Source organism: Cylas formicarius, unplaced genomic scaffold, assembly GCF_029955315.1.
Source record: "Cylas formicarius isolate icCylForm1 unplaced genomic scaffold, icCylForm1.1 PGA_scaffold_10__41_contigs__length_53128322, whole genome shotgun sequence".
In the NCBI taxonomy this organism is placed as follows: Eukaryota; Metazoa; Arthropoda; class Insecta; order Coleoptera; family Brentidae; genus Cylas; species Cylas formicarius.
This window is the reverse complement of record NW_026844214.1, coordinates 32,736,194-32,755,731: the sequence shown is the minus strand read 5'-3', so window position 1 is coordinate 32,755,731 and position 19,538 is coordinate 32,736,194. Positions and strand designations below refer to the sequence as shown.

Here is a 19,538-nt window from a genome sequence, read left to right as displayed (position 1 = left end):
CCAGGGCCGTATTTGAAATGCTAGCCGACAAGAACTGTGCAGTGCGGACTGTTGTATTTTAAGAGTAGGGAACTTTTCTTTGATTAAACGGTTATATTAATTCCTATTAGTGTGCTAGTTGATAGATTGATCTCCTATATTATAAACACATTAGAAAGTTTATACTGATTTCCAATTTAAGGGATTAACATAATGACTATACAATATTTTCCTAGGAAAGCAATACAAAACCTTATGTAGATAACTAATTTATAATGGATATTTTCCCAGTTTGCTATTGGATGATTTGTGGGGGTTGGTCAAATCGAGGTATGCTGTCAGTTTTATGAAACGGTATTTTGTTAGCCGTCGAAACTTGGAGTTCCGTCTTGTGTTTGTAATTAGTAATTACCAACTTACTATTGTTCTATTGTTTTTAAAGACTCAGTGTGCCTTTTTATTGAACTACCATATAAATTTTATTACAATTTATTACTTACCAAATACTACCTTTATTCAATTTTGTTAGTTACTTGCGACGTCCAGCGAGGAAGAAGTTGAGATTGTGGTCAATGACGTAATAATCCCTGATGAACATCCATCAAATTGAAATGGATTAAAAACTCCGACACATTTGCCGGTTGCTGCCAAGATTATAATTTTAAACGTATTTCCGTTTCTGAAATCGTTGTCTGAGGAAAGTGGAGTCATAAAATTAACGTCTGAGATGACTAAAACACCGTATGCCACCGTACGTGACATAGTTGTGGGCGGTGTCCGAGAAAGAAAAATGCGAAAAGAACGTGGGGTCCCAAAAAGTCTACTTGACATGCACCATGCCGGAATAGTGAGACGGTTGATATATGATGCGTATCAGAAGAATATTATTTTAACAATTAAAACATTATATGAAGAGTTGCGTAGTGTTTTGAACATTGATTGTTGCCAAAAGACTTACGAATAGGCTTTTATTACAAAACCAGCAATAAGAGAGTTTTGATGGAATCAAGAAGAATTTTGTAGTGGAGGACAAAATATTTGAGAGAAATCCAAGAAATTTGTGCTATAAACGTCCCCATCATATATTTAGATGAGACCCGGTTTGGTAACCACGATACTGTCAAGAAAGGATGAACTGATGGTAACAGCAGGAAATGTTTGGATGTTGGATGTGCAAGTTTTGATGGGGAAACGAATTACATACTACATTCGGTCTCTAAAGCTTTGTTGCTTTCTGCAAAAGATACCAAAGAAGTAAAGGTTGACTACAACGAAAACATGACGGCAGACATCTACAAAAAAATGGTTTTCTGAAAATTGCTTCCCAATATTCCACCAAACAGTGTTTTCGTGATGAACAACGCCAGCTACCAATATACACAAGAAGCAGTTATTGGAAGTTCTTAAGACGGTAACGTTGGATAGTTGTCCGCCTTCCACCATATTACTGCAATTTTAATCCGATAAAACTGATGGGGACAACTGAAACAAACTTTAAGAAGAAACAATACCTCGCCGAAAGTTAGTTCTGGGGCAACAGAATTAATTAGAAGTGAAGTAGAAAAAATGTCATCGAAGAAGAAAATGTTTGCAAAGTTGACTAGTGCCAGAATTACTTATTAATATGGGAGACGAGTCCATTGACGATAGTTATTATTTTATTGCAGTATAACTTTTTTTAAATAAATATGTTAACATTGTTTTATAGCTAAATTTACTCCTTCATTTATATTTATAATAAACATTTTAAAGTAAGAATGGATTTTCCACTGCATGGACTAATAATAATCGAGGAATCTCACCGATGAAACTCTACACAAATCCGTCAGCTTTCAGCATGCACGAAGGTACCGAAGTACGGTTCTGGAAAGTCATTATGGAATTGCGAATCTATTTATTGGGAGTTACAAAGAGAAACCCAAGCGAGGTAGGCCTGTGGTTAGACCTTCATAAAAATTTATCAAAGTTAAATACCGGATTATGTTGTAAAAACGGTATTTCGTTGGGTTATTTCTACCCGAATAAGCGACACTAAAGCATTATTCGTGGCTCTGTCATTACTTTTTCCGGCATAAAATCCAATTTTATCGTATTTAAAGTTTAATGTGGAAGCCGGAGTTTTGTAGAAGACGAAGCAATATTAAATACAAAAGATGTCATTTCAATTGGGTTGCAGAAACCAATAACTTAATGGACATTTTTAAAATGTGCAATCTAGCAAAATTTAAAAAGCAAAGTATCCATAAATCGCCTTGCTTGCAGATATAAAGCTGGACTTGTCGTTAAGTTACAAATATATTGCTAAATTACATTAGGTAAAAAAAAAAGAATAAAATGTTTACATTAAAAATTATTTTTAGGATAACTGTCGTCATTGAATGTTTCGTAAGTGACATCCATCAACAGAGAAATTTGTATTGTGTATATATTTAAAACAAGCAAGTTTCCCAGAAGAATCAACACAAACACCCCGCAAACATGAATCTCAAATGAAAACAACGCCAATTTTACTTCCGAAATAATTTTTCAAAAATTCCGGCAGACGTCTCATTTAATTGTAAAATCGGCAATACCCTACCAGTTTTTCATCACGGAAGTTTGGACAAAATGGTTGCCCGAAAGCAGTTGGTGTTGAATCATGACAATGGCCGGAAATAAAATAAAGGGACGATACGATAACTACACAAAATGTAACAGTTTATTTAAAAAATCGGCAATTATTAGTTACGAAACGGTATATTAAACATGAAACTTTTGTAAAATGTTTGTTGTATCGTTCTCGGGGCAATTTTATATTTGTCATGTTTTACCGATCTAGCATATTTCTAGTTCAATAAATTTATAAAAACTATAAACCTGCCGCAAAATGGAAAATAAAAAAACAAAAATGTACTCTGATATTATTATTTAACGTCTAACAGAATTTGATAAGCGAAATAAATAAAAGCGACTGCATACGAATAACATTTATTTTTAGCGTATGACGATTTTAACTGGAATTCTAAACTATCGAATGGGCAACTTATAATTATTAGTTTCAAGAATGGTTTTTAGAGTTTAAGGACCCAAGAAGAAATAGTGAAACTCTCTTAAGCTAAAAAATAAATTATGTACTAAGAGCTTATAACCTGAGAGACTGGATTACAGTAGAATCATGGTAAAAAAAACTAACCAGTATTCTCTGGTACAAAGCAACAAATTCTGTTTTACTAATTGGATCAAGTATGCGGATAGCGTCACTTTAAGTCCAATCCCACGCGGCGGAATCAAAGCGGAATTTTCGAGCGGAATACGCTTCCGCTTTAACTACACCATATAGCCAATGGAATAGATTCCGCTTCCGCTTTTATCAGTTTCCCTTCTACCTGAGAAACAAATGCCAGTACATTACTTTACAGATAATTAATGCAAGTTTTCACTTCAACATTTCTTCATCAAGTTTCAAGCATTATTATTACCCTGGCGATAATGAACTTGTTTACGGCTGCTGTGAATAATTCAGTGGTTGTTTTGGAAAACCATGTTCTTAAGTTCTTTATCCATGATATCCTACACGTTCCGAGTCTCTTTTGTCATAGATTTTTCACTGGAGCATATCCTTAAGGAGATGTATTTGTCTTCGTTTCGCATTATATAGCCCGGAAGGAAATTTGTTATTTAGTTTTTTCCTCGCTCTACCGCAGTCTAGTTTCTTTATCTACATTTACTTAGTAGTTAGTTTACGTAGTAGCTTAGTTTTAAATATTATTTTATTTAATTAAAAAACTTAATTTTGTAAAAAAAAAACAACTATAATGACAGTTGTTGAAATCAATAGTGCAATTTCTTAATTCATTAACAAAATACCTTCAATTGTTCTTCCAGGATGAACAAATTTTCATAACACCACATATTATCATTGTATTACTATGTACAGGATGCGCCATATTCTATTCCGTTATTTCAAAAGAGGTTGGATTTTTTGATTGAGCACACACGTAGTCAATTAAAAAAACTAAAAGAACAAATCTTTAGAAAACACCCTGTATATTATTATGGACATCGAATCCTCGCGAAATAAGGGTGATTTTCCACTCTTAAGCATCTAACTGTCAACAGTTTTATTTTAGAGCAAATCCCATATTATCTGATTTTAATTTTTTTTAAATTATATAGGGTGACGTCGAAACTTAATGCGATAGTAAACGATCCTTGTATAAAATACGCTATACTCGCTATTTAAAAGATATTCGTGATATTAAATATTCTATATTCCATAAAAAATATCGAGTAAACTTGTGGTAAATATTACAAACATTAGAAAAATATGCTGTACTATATGTATGACAAATTGACAGAAATCTACCGGTCGAGGGGTAGTGGTGTACTTTTGGCCGTCATCAATACTATTATTTCAAATTTATTTATTATTAGTTATTATAAGTGGTAATGCAACCCCTAGTAAAACCATGCATAGTACAGGTAAAATGTACCTACAATCAAAGTACCTAATAACCTTTTATTTACACAAAAATACGCAAATCTTGTTCGGGCTATTTTCACTTATTTATTGACTAATTTGTAGGAAAATTGTCGCTACCTATCATGTTGGTAGAATTACAATTTACAGTCAGTAAATATAAAAACAGTTTATCATTTGTTTTTCATCAAATTTACTCAAATGAATCTTATATGATTAGTTTTAGTAATTATTTCTGTTCGGAAAAGTCAAAAATCCTTTTCTACGGAATGCAGGACGTATAATTGCAGCTAATTAATAAGAGCTATGTTGACAAACAGCTTGCAACAAGTAAAAGCTGTTATAGCAATGTTTTTAAATCATCTAAATAGAAGCAATCTGAAAGACAATTATTTGAAATTAAGATATTTTTAGAATCACATCTCAGCCAAATTGTTATTATCAAATAGAGACAGAAAGCATAAAGCGTAATGTACGGTTTCGCCTAAAATACTAACGAAAACGAATATAGAAAGTTAAAAAAACATTAAAGTTAAAGTTAAGAAACAAAATTTTTTCAGCAAACAATAAAATACACATAGTATGTAACGCAAAAACCCTCGCAAAAACGCGCAAGCCACACAATTTTATCAAAACAAAAACATGTTTGCAGTTAAAGCAAACTGTTACACTTGGGCAGTGTGATTCAGTTTTCAGTTATTTTTCACCAATTAGAAAATACTGCCCAAAAATTGATTTAAATCATTAATGCCAAATTCTTTACTATCAATTTATGGTTATGATTTACCTTAACTAAAAACGAATTCAGCAGAAATTCGACACAATCATTTACGGTGGAACTGGGATGGGCGACAACCATAAACAACTACCTCTCGCAGCTAAACACTTAATACTTGTGGCGACAGCGACAAAATGAAGAGTTGTATGTTGTATGTGTCAGTAAGCGTACGCTCCACTCTAACCTGAAAAATGTAACAATTTCTTGTTTTTCATTACCCATTAATTTTATAACATACAGAAAAAAATAGTTTTGTTGCACTTAACTAAAATTTCAAAACTATTAACATTTTTTGAACATAAGGGCACCAAGTTAGTAATTATTGTGGTACTATTTTTTATAACCCTGACGACGCGGAGGAATTCAATATGGACGGCGTCGCATGAGAGACAGGCATTTAAAGAATTACGTCACGGATATACATAGCAATTCGGTCACTATTTCGTTATTGATATCATTTATTCTAAAAACGATTGGACCAAGTCACTGAATTCGGCATGTAAATTGTTATTGGAATTATTTTATTATATAATTGAATATTGGATGCGGCAAAAAAATTTCTGTTTTGTTTACTAATAGCAGCGAACTAAACATAGGGTCTGGTAAAGTTTACTTTTATTTTTTTTCTATCCAGATAGAAATGAAAGATTTTGGTGAATGATAACGAAATGGAACTCCTGGGAACGGTAAACCAAAGAAAATAGTTAGTTACATCGGCACTTATTTCCGCAAGTTTAGCGCGAACAATGACGTCACCTATCTACTTCGATGCTGAGAGTTCAAAACGATATTTTGTATATATAGTCTAATTATACTAGCCTTGTGATACGGTTATTTTCACTTTTGATGCAATAAATTTGGCTTTAAAGGTAAGTTTTTATTACCGAATGTGTGGCACGTGATACGTCTCATATCCCCTTTCGGTCGGCTAGCAATTTTATCTATCCTCTTTTGCTTTTGCTCATTAGGTTCTTTCGTAGGTATATGGATCTATGGTTAATTATTGTTCTATGATGGTTAACCTGTTTCAAATTTCTTTTGGTGTTAGCACGTTGTCGTGGAAAGTGGGTTCTGGTTCAGCGCTGATCAAATTAATAGATAAATTTGATTATCTCGACCAGAAAGCCAAGATTTGAGAATAAAAATGGTTAGTGAACGTTAAGATGGAAATTTCTTTTTCTTCTCAATATGACTTAAATATACAAATACTTTTGAAATATCTATTACTGGATATTATGCGTTTTAGGCTACCACGAAAGAAGTGAATCCAGAAAAACCCGGTCAGGAAGTTGCCCCAATTCATCACATCAGAATAACTCTGACATCTCGCAATGTTAGGTCATTGGAGAAGGTATGTTCAGATCTCATTGATGCGGCTAAAAAACAAAAATTGAGAGTGAAGGGGCCAGTTCGCATGCCAACAAAGGTGCTTCGTATCACAACTCGTAAAACACCATGTGGTGAAGGATCCAAGACTTGGGACCGATTTCAGATGAGAATTCACAAGAGAGTTATTGACTTGCATTCTCCATCAGAAATTGTTAAGCAGATAACCTCAATCAACATTGAACCTGGTGTGGAAGTAGAGGTTACCATTGCCGATGCCTAATTTTATTTTTCTATTTTTAAGAAAATAAAGTTTACAGAATGACAAATATGTTATTTTTTGTGATTATGAGCTACCCACTTTTACATCCTGATCAGAACAGAATAATAGAGTATTTAGCAATTTTGAAAATAATAAAAAATAAAACAATAGTGATAATAAAAATTGTATTTTAAAATGAATACAATTCTATTACAGTAATTCTAAGTCTACCATAGCATAGAAGATTTGAGAGTAAGCCTTTCTAATTTTAAACTCATAGACCTTTCATAATATTGAAAACACTCTTTAGATATTATGAAAATATATTACGATTTTTCCGTTTTGTGTATCAATTATATCAAAAATATACACAAGTAGAAAGAAATAATTGTATAAGTCCAAAACAGGTTTTTTCAAGATATAAATATATCAATCTTTAGAATCTAACACAATATACACTATACATGCATTATACAAAATAATACAGTAATACATTTTTTCATCTCGTATAAAACATAAATACTCTTTATTACACTATAATAAAAGTTATACAGAATTTCATAAATGCAGACAAAAAACTGAACCAACAAATAGAAAGTTACAATACAAAAATGGCTAAATTTTATTATAACCTGGTAAAATGTAACTCAGGACCTTTAGTACAGAAAATTAAACCAACACTATTTCACAAAAAAAAAAGTGGTCGCTTTATATTGATAGCTACTACCTTGTGGAAAATGCAATCCTTTTTAGGGATGAAAAGCTAATTTTTGTTACATGTGAAAAATAAACCTTGTTATGTGGATGCGAAAAAGATTTAGATTAGAAAAATTAAGATATGGAAGCTGGATTTACTTAAGTTGGTAATATACTATAATATCATATTGATATATACCAAAATAAACCAAGTTATGGATTTTTAACTTTTGTGACTGCAAACAATAAAAATGACTCCCTTAGGAAAAGGGTAGACGACAAGTTTCTATATAAAAATTTTAAATTTACAAAATATATTCATGGCTATTGCAATAAATGAAATCTGTGCTAGATTTAAAGATTTATTTGATGCCTCTTAAATATCTACAAACAAACTCTAGTTAATGCTACATGATGCAACCCAAGTGTACTCTGTTCCTTTTTATTGTAGAAAGAAAGTTGGCAACCTTGTCTACAGTGTGTCCCAAATTTGAGCCTCATCATTGAGTTGTCGAGACCGTGACAGTTAAATGAACATCCCGTTGGGCAGCTGAATGTTATTGACTTTTAACATCTGGTGACATCTAAATGATGAGCACTCAAATTTGAGATACCCCGTATACAGTTTGTTATATAAAATGTCACCCTTAACAGATGCTTTATAGATTTTAAGTAAACAAATTGAACAAAACACATTTGTACTTAAACATATAGGTGAGATGTTTAACAATGTTGCTTAAGTTGCCAAGGGTCACAAGTTCACGTTGATATTAACTGAAAAAAAATTATATATAATGCGTTTTTTATATTAACCTGTAAAGAATATAATAGAGCATAACTAAAAAAATAAAAAACTTTCAAAACATAAGCAATGACCACAGGCAATTTTTTACGTGGGTGTTTTGATAACTATGAATAATTAAAAAACCAGCAAAATGAAATAAACATTGTAGCATTAAATTGCTGATAATGTTTGTGCCTACCAAAAGTTAAAGTATTTGGTGAAACTACAATCATCAGTCAAAAATTCATCAATTCTGTAATTGAAGATATACTTACAGATTTCACTGTTGATTTGATAAATTTCTTTTTATTCGTGAGATCAAAATCCGGGTAATGATCATACACTCGCTGACAAACAGTCTTCATTGTGATCTCCTCCAGGTTGGCTCCTTCTAATATGCTTTTAATAAACGATTTTATTTCCTCGTCCTACAAGTAATAAAAAAATATCTTTTGTAAACTTAATTTTGTCCCCTAAGATCAGGAAAAACTTACAGTTGGTGGTTCTGCATTTTTAGTTTTTTTCTTAGCTAAAGGTTCATCCTCTGAAGAGCTGCCTTCATCAATGTCCATTTTCTCATTTTCTTCTTCATCCTCTGAACTATCCTTAGCGCGACGCCCTCTGGTAGGCTTGCGGGGTGTGGCTTTAGCAGGGCGACCCCTTCCACGACCTGGCGTTTTAGGTTTTGCTTTATTGTTCACTTTAGTATTCTTTCTTTTCTTGGTCTTAGGTTCATCCTAAAAAATATAATAAGTGGAAAGGTGAAATTAGTAACCATCAAAAGCATAAATCCATAACACAAATACTCAGATTCTAGATTGTACAAAGCTGGATAGATTGCAAGATAATTCAATGAATAATTTAAAAATAATAAAACAAAAAAACATACATCACTCTCATCGGAAGTGGCTCCACTCATGCTAGCTTCATCTTCATCAGATGAACCTTTTTTGGCGCGGCCCCTCTTGCGTTTGTTTACAGTTCTCGGTTTATCTTCGCTCCCGTCGGAGACATCCCCAGGTTGAAACTCCTCATCGCTCGAACTTTGTTCCTTTAGGCTAGCTCTCTTTCCTAAATAAAACGCGAAAAAATGAAGAGTGTATTAATGCATACTTGTGAGTTTAAAAAAACTCATTCAAAGCAACATGCGGAAAAAATTTAAATTCAATTAGTCAATGCAAAACACCACCAACAGTAAGATACTTCTTTGCCTCCTTAGGTAGCCAACTTTCTCAGCAACCAACTTAATCTATAGAAATAATATTTTCTCACAGATCACCAACCTATACTTAGAATTAAAACAAATAAGCAAGTGTGCTACAGTTTAAAAAAAGACATTTTTACAACTTTTGCTAATTTAAATTATTTTTGACATTATACCTCATCATTCTAAAGTTGATACAAAGAATGATTAGCAAAATTTGCATTTTCTCTAAACGGCAAATAAAAATTATTGTAATCTTATCAATCAATTCAGGCAATTACAGAAAATCTTATGTTCATATGCATGTCTCATTTTGGTTTTTGAATATTTATTTTAAGAATTATTTATATTTATTTTAAATAGTAAAACCAGATGGAAAACTGGGATTAAAAAATGTGACTGAATATATCAAATTACTTGAAAGTAATCCTCATGATTTTTTAAATTATTTAAAGTTAACAAAAATTTAATTAACACCCAAAAAATATATCCTATCTCAAAAACTGGTAGACATAAAAATAAGGAATTTATTTTTACCAACCTAAGTAAAATACAATTTTATTTAGTACTATCTGGTTGAAACTTGGAATACTGATCTGTATAAAAACTAAAAAAATTAAAAAACTTACTTATAGTGGATAAAACGAGTCTCTATCCATAATTATTCTTTATTTGACCTCTTGCTAATAAAGTACTTAACCGCAACATAAATGCAAAACAGAAAGTTAATAAGCAAACATTAACTTAAAAAGAACTACATTTAAAAACAAAGAGCAAGCGTACAGGGCGGTTTTTTTTTTAAATATCACTGCAAGGTGTGATTTACCTTTATCTCTTCTGACCCTAGAGGAATGTTTATCATCACTTGAGTAATCATCATGTGACGAATAACCTAAAGGGGAAATTAATATAACAAATTAGAAATGCACACATATATTGAGAATTATTCTAGAAAAAATGTACCTCGGTTGTTTGCTCGGACAGCTGATGCTCTTTTAGGTCTTCCACCTCCTAATGGCTTGCCAGAATCTTTAGGCTCTAATAAAAAGTCCACGATTCTCTCAACAATTTCATCTTTAGTGCCTGCTTTGGCAAGGTCCAGCTGTTCACAGACGATCTTTAAACTTTTAGCCTAAAATTTTATTTTCCAATAATTATTAACTTATAACTTAGGAATAATAAACTTACTTCCAACTTTTGCAGAAGTGCAATTTTTTTTTTGTGCTCTTCAGAATCCTTTTTAAAGGAAAACCCATTAAACCTTTTAATATTCTTCTTCAAGGTATTAGACTTTCCAATTGTTTTAAACAATATCCGGTGCAAAACTTTTAAATCGTCATTTCTGAAGCGAGTGATACAAGCTTCAACACGAGGTATTTCACCAAGTGGAATGCCTGAGCCTTCTTCAAATTCAGTTTTAGTCTAAAACATTCGCATCACATTATGAATTATTAACAAAATAAATCACATAGTGTCAGAAACAAATAATTTTTATCTATACTTGTTTCATAATGCAATTTGAGTTCTCTTATTTATATCAATTGAGAGATAAAACTGCTGGTGCGATGGCCGAGAAAGAGATAAACTGAATTAAAAAAATTAGAAAGTGAGAAAAGGGCAACCATATCTTTTTCTGGCCTTATAAATAACATTACTGATTTGACCTTTATTATAATAAATGCATTTCAAGGCAAGAAAAAAAATTATGGATAAAATAATATTTTTACTAATAGCTTTAATTTTTATATTTATGTGTTATATTATTTAGAAGCTCTCAAGTATTTCAATTATTTGGATACCACAGATAATATTGTTGCACTCAATGTTAAAGGTCACTATTACCATTTAAACATGATAACTAAAGTCTAGAAGAATAAACTATACAAAACAATAAACGTTCTTTACCAATCCAAAGTATGTTCACTTATTATTTTATTGTATAACCTGTCAATCATGCAAAACAGTCTTTAAAAAATCTAAGAAAACAATGTTGTAAAACAAGGAACTTCAGACTAGCAATGTAAGTATTTATATCTATTAAATTTCAGAACATTAAAAGAAATACAAAAATATATACTAAGGTGCACTCTACCTCTTTTGATTCCTTTTTATACTCCTCTTCAAATCTTTGGACATTCTTGCGTTCTCGTTTCCCAGATGTCTCTAATGGTTGGTCCAACAAAGGCACACCCTTCTTTTTTTTTGGTTTAGTGTCTTCTTCACTCTCATCTTCTTCCTCATCTTCTTCTGCTTCCTCATCTTCTTTATCACTGTTTTCATTTTTTTCCTCTTTAGGTTTAACATCCTTTCCTTTCTCTTCTTTTTTAACTTCTTCATTTTTTATACCATCAACATCATTCTGAGATTTATCTTCTTTCAACTCGTTTTTGGCTGGCTTTTTATCTTCATTTTGGGGGTCTTCCCTTTTATCTGGTAGACAGTCCTTTTCAGAATCTTGTTCTGATTCCTCCTCAGTAGTCGCTTCCTTAGGTTTCTCTTGTTCCTGCAATTCTATATCCTTTTCTGTTGTTTCCTTAACAGCATTTTGTTTGGTGTCTGTGGAGTCTTGTGATGAATCAGTTAGGTTGTCAGTGCCGCTTTTTTCATTGGCCTAAATATTAATTTTATTTATTAACAACCACTTATCAAACAAATATTTTCAAATTTTAGGAGATATATTTTTTGTAAAAAACGTTGTTTCCCGCTTTTTCAACAACAACCGCCATATTGAAGGATGCTCAACAAACACGATTCTTATTATAATGTTACTAGAGAAGTTCAATACTGGTTCAGTTGGAAACCAAATAAAGAAAAAAAAAGTGATACTTACTCCCAAAAATTATTAAAAAGTGAAATTTACTTACGGTTGATAACGCACTTTTAGCAGAATCACCTTCGCTAGACATCGCAAATGTCATGTACCATATACCGCGTCTCGCGTCTCTACAAACGGGCAGTGATCACGGACATTCTTTTAGACCACAGTATTTGAAGTGGTGTTTCTAATTTAACAGCTAGCAAAAACTATTTGATTTCCTCGAAAACTTCCCTAGGTAAAAAAATCTATTAAATTGAAACTGGCTTGTATTTGTTAAAATCACTAACCTGAATCCTTATTTTTTTACTCTTAATCAGAAATCAAATCCTATTTTGGTTAATAAGCGGAGCACAATTTCATTTGTTGTGTCATGCTAAGTTTGAGGATTTTAAACTAAACCAATGATTTAAATGAAATAAGTAAATTAATTATAAATTCATTTCGTCTCGTCTGGTCTAAAATTTTACTTTCGTACACAAAGGTTAATATTGAATAAAATCGTCGAGAAGCCAATCAACTATACATATAAGTAATTCGTAAACATTGTTTGCATTGTTTTTGGGGTGTAAGGGGTGATGGCAAGACGGTCCAAATAAAAGCCAGCCCTAATGCCAACCTCACCTGCTCGAGCGGTGGTAAATATATCACCCGGTGCACCCTGCTAGATAACAGACGAGGCTCTGGCGACCGAGTACCGGCGGGATAACCGTACCAACGAGATAGGAGGAAATGCTTATCTCAGGACCACGCAGAAGGACCAGGGGCCCCACTGCGTCATATATCCCCCCAGGAAAATTCATGATATTGATGATTTGATGAGTATTACGGGATGTGTATTGCCGAGCGATCCAACTAGCAATTGGCGCCACTCAGGGTCCGGGCCTAGTGGTGTGAAATGGGCGACTGGCCATGTGCGTGTAGGAAACCAGGCATCACATGGAAAACGGGCTACTGGAATGAACATATGGAAAAGTTTAAAGATAGCCACCTGGAACGTTCGCGGACTGCTAGAAGCCGGAAAGTTCGCCATAGTAGAGAAAGAAATAAGCAGTCATAGCATAGTGGGCTTAGCAGAAACGCATTGGAAGGGCTCAGGACACTTCATATCCAGAAACAATAACATCGTTTTTTATTCAGGCAACGAGGACACATCTAGAAACGGCGTGGCCATAGTAATAAACAGGACACTTGAAAACTCCATAACAGAATACAGAGCAATCAATGATAGAATCATCTTGATCAGATTTAACGCGCGTCCTGTGAAGCTGAATATTGTACAAGTGTATTTTCCAACCAGCGAAGCACCAGATGATGAGGTAGAAGAATGCTACGCCCAATTAGAACAGCTACTAGAGACTCTACCAAATCGAGAAATCACGATGCTAATAGGCGACTATAATGCCAAAGTTGGAAGAGAACCTGGAGATGAACATCTAAACAAAATTATCGGCAAATACGGTCTGGGAAAAAGAAATGTTAGAGGAGAAAGACTGCTGCAATTCTGCACTGAGAACAACTTTTTCATCACAAACACGGGGTACGAACATCATCCAAGACGACTATACACCTGGACCTCACCTGGAGGCCTACATAAAAACCAGATAGACTACATCCTAGTAAAATCCAGATGGAGGACTTCAGTAAGGAATACCAGGACTTACCCAGGAAAGGACTGTCACAGTGACCATCAGTTTCTCGCAGCAGAGCTCCGCATAAAATTAAGCAGATCGCAGCCTAATAAAACCTTTAGGAATTGGTCGGGCCTTAAACATAATGAAAATTTCAGATCAAAGGCTAAAGCAGAAATCTCCAAAATAAATTCACATACGCAATCAGACGATGACTCTAACTCATTGTGGAACAAAACAAAAACTGCACTGCTAAAAGTGGCATCACAAACTGAAGCTTCTGTGAAACAGAAGAGGAAAGCATGGATTGCAGAAGAAACCTGGAAGAAGATTGAATCGCTGAAACAACTCAAGGCCACGGGCTTACACAGACATGAAGATAGAGAACAATATAGCAGGCTCAACCAAGATATCAAACACCAGTGTAGAAAAGACAAAAACAAGTACCTAAACGATATATGCGCCGAAGCTGAGCAACATTCGCACAACAACGAATCAAAAGACCTGTTTAACAAAATCAAGCACATTACACGCACGTTCAACTCAAAATCCTGGGCGATAAGATCCGAAGCTGGTAAATTAATAACAGACAAAGCAGAGATAAAGGAAAGATGGAAGGACTACTGCGAAAAATTAATGGAAGACACTGCAAACTCAAACAATGACACAGAAAAAAGCACATACAATGGAAAAGAACCTCCCATACTGAAAGAAGAAGTAAGGACAGCAATTACCAAGCTGAAGTCCAACAAGTCGCCTGGAGAGGACGGCATTGTTGCTGAAATGCTAACTGCACTTGAGGAAACAGGAGTGGAATTGTTTCATAGGATCTGTCAAATGATATGGGACACCGATACTTGGCCCGATGATTGGACGAAATCGGTCTATGTGCCAATACACAAGAAGGGACCGAAGGACATCTGCGATAATTATAGGACAATAGCTCTAATCTCACACGCTAGCAAGGTCATGTTACACATAATATCAGAACGTATAAAGCCTTTCCTACTTCCACAACTACCACCAGAGCAAGCCGGCTTTGTCCCGGGACGCGGAACTAGAGAGCAGATACTAAACCTTCGACAAATAATTGAAAAATCAAGAGAATTCAATGTGCCTACCTACTTATGCTTCATAGATTACTCTAAAGCTTTCGATTGTGTACGATGGCAAAACTTATGGACGATTCTAAATGAAATGGGCACACCTGGCCATCTAATATCGTTAATTCAAAAGTTATACGACAACAATACAGCCTATGTCAGAGTAGATGGAGAACTAACCAACCCATTTAGAGTGGGTAAAGGGGTCAGACAGGGCTGCATACTAAGCCCACTACTCTTTAATATTTATGGCGAGTGGATTATGAGGAAGGCGCTCGATGAATGGCAGGGAGGAATCACCATTGATGGCATCAAAATCTGTAACCTACGCTACGCCGATGATACGACACTAATCGCTGCGTCAGAAGAAGAATTGATCAGTCTCATACGTAGAGTTGAAGCGACGAGCAACGAAGTGGGTCTACAAATAAATAAGAAGAAAACCAAAATAATGATAATTGATCGCCAAAATAACAACAGACCTGAAGTAAAACAGATAAATAACATCGAGACAGTTGATACCTTCATATATCTTGGCACCACAATATCGAACATGGGCGGATCTAGCGAAGAAATAAAAAGAAGAACTGCCATAGCGAAAGAATCCATGACCAAACTAACTATAGTGTGGAAAAGCCATCAAATATCCCTTAACACTAAAATAAGATTGGTCAAAAGTTTAGTGTTCTCAGTCTTTCTCTATGGATCAGAATGCTGGACGCTGAAAATGAATGATAAAAGGAAGATAGATGCATTTGAAATGTTTTGCTGGCAACGAATGCTGAGAGTGTCCTGGACCGAGAGAAGAACCAACCAATCCATCCTACAACAACTTGGATTTAGGAAGAGATTGAGCATCGTTGTCGCAGAGAAAATTGCAAAATTCTTCGGTCATGTGGTTAGAAGAAATGGCCTTGAAAGACTCACACTGGAAGGAACGGTACACGGCAAAAGATCAAGAGGAAGGTCGCCCACAAGATACACGGATCTTATAAAGAACCTTACCGGCAAAAACCTCTGCCAGTCATTCAGGATGGCAGAAAACAGACAGGAATGGAAGCTCACCACAGAAAGCAATCTATGAACTCACGATGCTCGAAACCGAGCAAACGACTAAGAAGAAACATTGTTTGCCTTGACATAACGATATGTGCAGCTGGTAGTTTTTTAGCCTGCAACAATTCTGGATGCAGGTATCTGCTGCTAATTGCTAATTGGCCTGGGGGTTTGGATTGAGGTTGGATTTTCAGTTTATTGATAATATGCATGTAGTATTCCAGGGTTCATAAAAGTCGCTTCTTTTCGTTAATTTCGACTTGTTTGTAAATAAAATTATTACAATGGCTAAAAGATTTATTAGAAAAAAGAAAAATTGCAATTTTAATGCGGCTGTAAGGTTGGCTTAAATCTTCTTCTATTAAGGATTCAAAGTGTTGATATTTATTTATTGTAAAAATTATACCGTCATTTTTGATGAGTCCGCCAGTAGACTTTACTATAGATATTATAATAAAAAATATATTAAAAAATAAGAATGAATAATTAATAAGCGACCTATATTTTTTGTAATTAATTATTGATATTTATTTCAGGCAGTTTGCCTTTAAAATGGAGCTTGAAAGGCAAGTTTATTGCTTTAATTTGATATTTGTAGGTTATGTTATGTTGTCTTGTAATTTAATTTTTAATTTTTTAGAAATAACTTGACTTGCCAATTTTGTGAGATGGAATTTTCAAATATATCGACCAAAAACCGACATATACGGGCAAAACACTCTGGTCAAGAGGGATCTAGATCTGAAAGAATGCATCATATTTTATGCCCAATATGCACAGACAGGACTATTTCTTTTTTACTTCATACAGACTTAATTAAACATTTAAATCCTTTTCATAGCTTAACTATTAATGAATCTACTTTGCATTTTAGGAATTTTGAAGAGTTTTCGGTTTGGAGGACCCAAGAGAATAGGGAAGTAAATTACGCTTGCCGTACACAAAAAAAATATCAACACAGTCAAGAAAAAATATTTTATGAGTGTAACAGAAGTAATTAAAAAGGTTGTGTGTTTACTAATATGTGAGTAGGCATATAATGTCTCATATTTTTTAAGGATTTGTCAGCTCAGCTAAAAAACGAAGTGTGAAAACTGGAGGGGGACATGTCCTTCAAGAATTGTAGTTAACATTTTAACTGAGGTATAAATAATATTATAATATTATTGTTATCTACAGATTAACTATATTTTATTAGGATTTGTGACGTAAAGTTTGTCGAAAAACATGTAGGACACATTGATGAACTAAAGACCAAGTGGTTATCAAAAACTGAACAGGAGACTATTGTCAAAAAACTAATTGGAGGAGTTTCAAATAATAGAATAATTGTAGATTCACGAATAATTCAAAATGATCATTTGCACAGAATAAACCTTGTCACGAGAGGAGATTTGGCATACTTAATCAGGAAATTTAAAATTGTGTTAAGAGGAGAGATGCAGATGACATGATAGCAGTAGCACTAAAAGTTGCAAGCAAGAAAAGTGGTAAGTACAATTATTATTATTTAAAATGTAGGAAAAGCATTGTATATTACTTTTGCACAAAAAAATGGTATGAGTAGTGTTATATTAATTAGATATTTAAGTTGGGTGTGGATAAATTTAGGTTGGTTAAAGTTTTGTATATATTATTGAGTTATTCTGCTTAACTTTTAGTGTGTGTTAAAAGCAATATAAATTCCTTGGTAATTTGCTTTATGGTGAAGGTGGTAGAGATTTGCTTTCATTGTAGGTGAGAGTTTTTCTGGGTTAAATGATGGAGATTTTGCAATTTTGTATATGTACGGTATTATGGAGACAAAACTTCCAGCTTTTAGTCAAGTAATTTGTATAGATAGAACACATCGAACAAACAAGAAAAATCTGGATTTAACTATATTATTGGTTAAAGATGAGAATAATATTGGTTTTCCTGTTGCATTTTTATTTTCTAATAGATTAGATCAAGCAATTCAACAAATATTTTTTAGTGCTTTACAGGTTAGACTAGGGGAAACAGTAAAGGCTTATACATAATGAGTGATGATGACCCAAAATACTACAATGCTTGGTGCCAAGTGATGGGTACAAACCAGAAACCTAGAAGACTTCTTTGTACATGGCATGTTATCAAAAATTGGAATATTCAAGGTAATGATGGAAGCAGATAAAATAAATGACAATAATTTTATATTCATCAAATGCCAATAGCTACCAACATAAAATTACCCTAGAAGCTCATAAGAAAGCAGAAGAGATGGTTGATAAGGTAACCGTTTCAAGTAATAGTAATTTTAAGGTGCAATCTGGTGCAGTAAGTAATAAACATTATTTTGTACCCTATAATGAGGCATGTGATGTAGAATGCAGAACTGGATATTGCAACAAATGTAAAATATGTTTACATAATTATCGCTGTAAATGTCCAGAAAATGCTGTTAAAACTGTTATTTGTAAACATATACAAGCTGTAGCAATGTTTGAGCAGAGATGCGAGTCTGTTTTAGATACTGTAAGCTCCGATGATGAAGAGAGGAATGATTTGCATATTGATGAGCCATCAACATTCAGGGTACGTTAACTGATGTTACCCATTTTATTCAGGAAACGAAGCCCATTCTCCATGTAGACACTATTGCATTTGAAGATAGGCGACAGGTTTGAAAAAATTAAAATTCGAAAAAAGAAAAATTGAGAAGCAAACATATTATCCTAATAAAAAATAATATAACTATTTATAAACCTTTCATTTTCATATAATATTTTATTTTTTAGATAATTGCATACTTTAATCAGTGTTTTATTTATTGCATAGATTTTAATTAATAAATAATAATTGTATGATATAAGATGTAAACAAATTTTATTGTCATATTTTATGTCAATTTACACTCAAAATACAAATAAAAGCAGTATAAAGACATTGTCAATTTTATTTTATAAACTTTAAATAGAATTAACACATTAACCAAAGTTTACTTGGTCAATGATTAACAACAAGCGATCATACGTATGCGAAATGCGTTCTCCAATCTGTCGAGAAAGTAAAGAGCGCTATGCGGATGCCAACTTTAAAACACCTCGATTTGAATTTGGCGCCATAGTGAAAACTAGCCGCCGCGTTCTGATTGGCTCGGCACGTTGGACAATTAACGTATGCTAACTATATGTACGAATGCAATATAATTTTTTTTTTTCGCAATAAGTATGTGCCCCCTTTGATTGAGGCATTTGATTTGATTTCACCTTATCTGAGTCACATTGACTCGTATAATGTTTTCCCCTGTTTTCAGGTTGATATTGATTCCCAGATTCATTCTGTGCATTTTGTAGATTCGGGGTTTTCTAAGAATTTTCCTAATGAACAGGTTTTTCGGGAGATGTGTGAACAGAAGTGGCCTTCAAATTATGCATTTGTTTTTACCGATGCCTCTAAGGAGGATGATAGGGTGGGAATAGGA

The 19,538-nt window shown here is 33.5% G+C and overlaps 3 protein-coding genes across 7 annotated transcripts in view; 1 reads left to right on the top strand and 2 right to left on the bottom strand.

The window, feature by feature from the left end:
* Positions 1-5,605, bottom strand: part of LOC132708413 (protein 4.1 homolog) — a 32,406-nt gene extending 26,801 nt beyond the window's left edge. For 2 of the 5 annotated variants that reach the window (XM_060680741.1, XM_060680745.1), the window contains exon 1: positions 5,226-5,589. The gene's annotated coding sequence lies outside the window, so the exon portion shown is untranslated. Of the gene's footprint in view, positions 1-5,225 lie in introns of all 5 variants that reach the window. The other 3 variants (XM_060680743.1, XM_060680742.1, XM_060680744.1) reach the window with 3 other exon arrangements.
* Positions 5,606-6,215: 610 nt separating this feature from the next.
* LOC132702105 (small ribosomal subunit protein uS10) lies at positions 6,216-6,871 on the top strand. Its single transcript, XM_060670539.1, has 2 exons — positions 6,216-6,363; positions 6,463-6,871. The coding sequence occupies exons 1-2, from the start codon at positions 6,361-6,363 to the stop codon at positions 6,823-6,825; spliced, it is 366 nt and encodes a 121-aa protein (XP_060526522.1). The 5' UTR covers positions 6,216-6,360; the 3' UTR covers positions 6,826-6,871.
* A 238-nt stretch (positions 6,872-7,109) lies between these two features.
* On the bottom strand, positions 7,110-12,482 carry LOC132695828 (protein DEK-like). The gene is made up of 9 exons (XM_060660338.1): positions 12,353-12,482; positions 11,581-12,099; positions 10,677-10,910; positions 10,452-10,620; positions 10,315-10,380; positions 9,174-9,355; positions 8,779-9,021; positions 8,560-8,712; positions 7,110-8,274 (listed from the first exon to the last, which is right to left on the bottom strand). Exons 1-9 carry the CDS (start codon positions 12,404-12,406, stop codon positions 8,260-8,262), a joined length of 1,635 nt encoding a protein of 544 aa, XP_060516321.1. The 5' UTR covers positions 12,407-12,482; the 3' UTR covers positions 7,110-8,259.
* Between the last annotated feature and the right edge of the window lie 7,056 nt (positions 12,483-19,538).

Excerpts from the sequence above, each read along its gene's own strand:
- LOC132695828 (XM_060660338.1), bottom strand. The coding sequence starts at position 12,406 with ATGACATTTGCGATGTCTAGCGAAGGTGATTCTGCTAAAAGTGCGTTA. Across the intron at positions 12,100-12,352 it reads CTAAAAGTGCGTTATCAACC|GCCAATGAAAAAAGCGGCAC; the intron begins GTAAGTAAATTT and ends ATTAATATTTAG. Across the intron at positions 10,621-10,676 it reads CACTTCTGCAAAAGTTGGAA|GCTAAAAGTTTAAAGATCGT; the intron begins GTAAGTTTATTA and ends ATAAAATTTTAG.